The 3223-nt window shown below is 35.7% G+C and overlaps 1 protein-coding gene across 1 annotated transcript; it reads left to right on the top strand.

Moving 5' to 3' along the window:
• Positions 1–2257: 2257 nt before the first annotated feature.
• LOC6036216 (CDGSH iron-sulfur domain-containing protein 3, mitochondrial) lies at positions 2258–2983 on the top strand. The gene is made up of 4 exons (XM_001846239.2): positions 2258–2375; positions 2432–2573; positions 2638–2731; positions 2791–2983. The coding sequence occupies exons 1-4, from the start codon at positions 2325–2327 to the stop codon at positions 2915–2917; spliced, it is 414 nt and encodes a 137-aa protein (XP_001846291.2). The 5' UTR covers positions 2258–2324; the 3' UTR covers positions 2918–2983.
• Positions 2984–3223: the final 240 nt, after the last annotated feature.

Below are 3223 nucleotides of genomic sequence, written 5' to 3'. Positions count from 1 at the left end.
CTCTCGAGAATGTTGCTCGCCCAGCAGCAGCAACATACATAAGGTTCTTCTCCCATATTCGCCAAATCGTCGACGATGTTGCGTCGCACTATAGTACCTACTACTAACTGAATCTTGCAACGTTTTTGCAAGCTCTGTTTAGGTTTAGGAATAATACTGATTAGAAATAAAATGGCATATGAATAATAAAAACTAAGAGTTCAAAATTCAAAATTTGTAAAAAAAATAAAAAATACATCTGCTAAAAAATGATTAAAAATACATAAATATGGGAAAATTTTAACAGGGATCGACAATAAATGGAAATAAAATTTGCAATGGCCTGGGGAAAAAAAATACGTGAAACCGCTTTTGAAACATGAATTTAAATAAATTTCAAACATTACTCAATTCGTGTCCTGAAAATATTTAGAAATCTTGTTTAATTAACGCTTACTTACTACTAAAACTACTTTTCGTTGTGTTTTGAAAACACTTTCTACCAAGCTCGGCACAATTCCGAGTCATCTCGTTCTTGTTGAATTCGTATTTTAATTTTCTAAAAAAGTGAAGCTATCGCTGTCAGTTCTGATTGTTCAGAATACCTATTACTAATTCTAATTTGAAAAGTAAGTGTTCGTTCGCAATGTACATTATTCCAAGATTCCGGGCTTTAAAAACATTTCGATGAGTTTCGTCAAAATTTAATATAATTTTTATGTTATAAAATAATCATAATAACAATTATTTTGGATAAAGTAACTTTTTGTTTTACGAAATTGGGCATGTTGAATCAAAAATGATAATTTTTCTAAGAAACTTATTCTGCAAACTGTTCTATATAATGTGATTGATTCAAAAATATTTTTAAATAGCTTTTTTAAAACATTTTTAAAATCAAGACTAACATTTCAAAAGGGCGTAATATTGTATGTTTGGCCCTTTTGAAATTTTAGTCTTGATTAAACAAAATTTAAAATATTGTTTTCGAAAAGATCGGAAAATTTCACGAATGTTTCATATTTTAACATTGAAAATCCAACCATTATTTGCTGAGATATCGACATTAGAAAATGGAGGGTTATTTGGGTGAGACTTAGAAAACTTCAATTTTCGTGTTTCTTTTTCTTTAAGCCGCTGTATCTCAGCAACCAGAGGTCCCAGCAATCTTCAATAACTTTATAGCAAATTTTCTGAACCCTATTTTTAAAAATCGAAAACTGCAAATATTTCGCAGAAATCCAACTTTCGGTGGCTATGTCTTGAAAACAGGGCCCTATAGAGTTATCTACGTGCGCATGTATTGCGTGTACGTACACGATGGATTTCTAGGTTAAAATTTGTACCCGAAAGCAAAAACAAATGGTAAGCTAGTGTGCGTGAGATCGGGCTTAGATAGCTCTATTGAGGTTAAATTTTGTACCGGCCAGCAAAACAAATGGCGTGCAAGTGTGCGTGAGAGCGGGCTTAGATAACTCTATGTCATACAATCTGTAAAGCACTTTTCTATTGCAGATTCAATTTTACATTAAAATCTCTGGAAAAAAATGGATGTGTAAAATTTAGTTTTTTTTCAAAAATCACTATTTTTTAAAAATCATAACTCACAGACAGACTGTTTTACCAAACTTCTCTATGGATCAAAAGTTGCGGGTTTTGGTCCCCTAAAACATTTCACAAAAATCTCGAAAATCAAAAAAAATACTTATTTTGGGAAATTGAGTGTTTGTGAAAAAAAAGTTTTTTTTTAAATCGCCATTTTTTTCGTGTACCTAATTTTTCTGGATATTCCTCAACAATACCTACAACTTTGCCGAAGACACCAAATTGATAAGAAAATTCATTCAAAAGTTACAGATTTTTGAATGTTTACGTACCATTTTTGTATGGACAGCTGCCTGAAATTGTATGGAGACTTGTATGGGTGAACAAATGACACAAAATAGCTTCTTTGGTCATGGGGATGGCCCCCACAAAGTTTGAGCCAAATCAAAAAAATACAAAAAAATGGTCGAAATCGGCCGATTTCGTTGAGAATTGCTCACCTGCTGATTTTTTTTTATCTTAATGTTCATCGATTTTTGACGAAGATCTTTTTTACCTTAAAAATACACCGTGAAATACATCAAAATTAACACAGGACAATCTGGCAACGCAAGACCGACGAGGGGTCCGTCAAATGCCGTCGCCTGCTGCAGCTGCTGCATGCACATAAATATCAGCTGAGCTGAGACGGACTGTCAAAAGCGCCCCGTGTGTTTACAAGTTTACACAATCATTCGTGCTCTCGTCTGTGGAGTTCAATTTCCAATTTGTGCATTTTTGAATTATAATTTTAAGCAGAAATGAATATTATCCGGAGCTCGGTGTTATGCCGTCTGTCCTCAAATGTGCCGGTAAGATGTTTTACATTGGACATTTCCACAATCATCCAATAAATTCACCCTTATAGAAATTTCTCTCGACGTCCTCCGTCAGACTGAACAGCTCCGAGATTCCGAAGAACGTTATCGCTGATCTCTCGACGGCCCAGCATCAGCAGCCCGATGGGTTGGTGTACGATAAGAAGCCGTTCAAGATCGATCTGGAAGAGGGTAATTAGCTGGGGTGGACTTTGATACCGCAAAGTAAACTAAACATTGTTGTTCTAACCCGTAGGCAAACGATACTCGTGGTGCCTGTGCGGCAAGTCCAAGTCACAGCCCCTGTGCGACGGAACACACAAGCTGGTGCAGTACAAAATTACGCTAAAGTAATTTTAATTCAATTCATTTGATTTTGAACTGCAATTAAAAATTGTTTTATTTGTAGGCCGGTGCGATTCCAGGTGGAGAAAACCGGCACTTACTGGTTATGCAACTGTAAGCACACCAAAAACCGTCCCTTCTGCGACGGCACTCACAAGAGTGAAGACATCCAATCAAAGGCTGGAAAGTGAGGGGTTTCTCGAGAAAAGTTTTGAGATTTTTTGAGTTGAAATAGATGCAATGTTTGACATTGAAAAGGGTGTTTTTTGTTGTTGTCAACCGACGTGAGCATGTTAGACTCTTTATTTACACTTCGACTTGATCATGTTTTGCCTGCGACATCGTTTCGCGCATGAGAGGAAGAATAAAGGAGAGGTATGCGAATCCGGTGACAGAAAGTTATAAAATATTTCATACAAATGCTATTTATTTATCATTAATTATGCGCTGATCCGCGTTTTAACCCGAGCAGAGGTAAATAACACAGGTTATAGCGA

This window comes from Culex quinquefasciatus, chromosome 3 (assembly GCF_015732765.1).
Source record: "Culex quinquefasciatus strain JHB chromosome 3, VPISU_Cqui_1.0_pri_paternal, whole genome shotgun sequence".
Taxonomy (NCBI): domain Eukaryota; kingdom Metazoa; phylum Arthropoda; class Insecta; order Diptera; family Culicidae; genus Culex; species Culex quinquefasciatus.
This window is presented reverse-complemented; position numbering and strand designations above follow the sequence as displayed.

What these genes read in the sequence shown, in the direction of transcription:
- LOC6036216 (XM_001846239.2), top strand. Translation starts at nt 2,325, where the DNA reads ATGAATATTATCCGGAGCTCGGTGTTATGCCGTCTGTCCTCAAATGTG. An exon ending in CAAGATCGATCTGGAAGAGG is followed by an intron (nt 2,574 to 2,637) that starts GTAATTAGCTGG and finishes TCTAACCCGTAG; the next exon opens with GCAAACGATACTCGTGGTGC. An exon ending in CAGTACAAAATTACGCTAAA is followed by an intron (nt 2,732 to 2,790) that starts GTAATTTTAATT and finishes TTTTATTTGTAG; the next exon opens with GCCGGTGCGATTCCAGGTGG.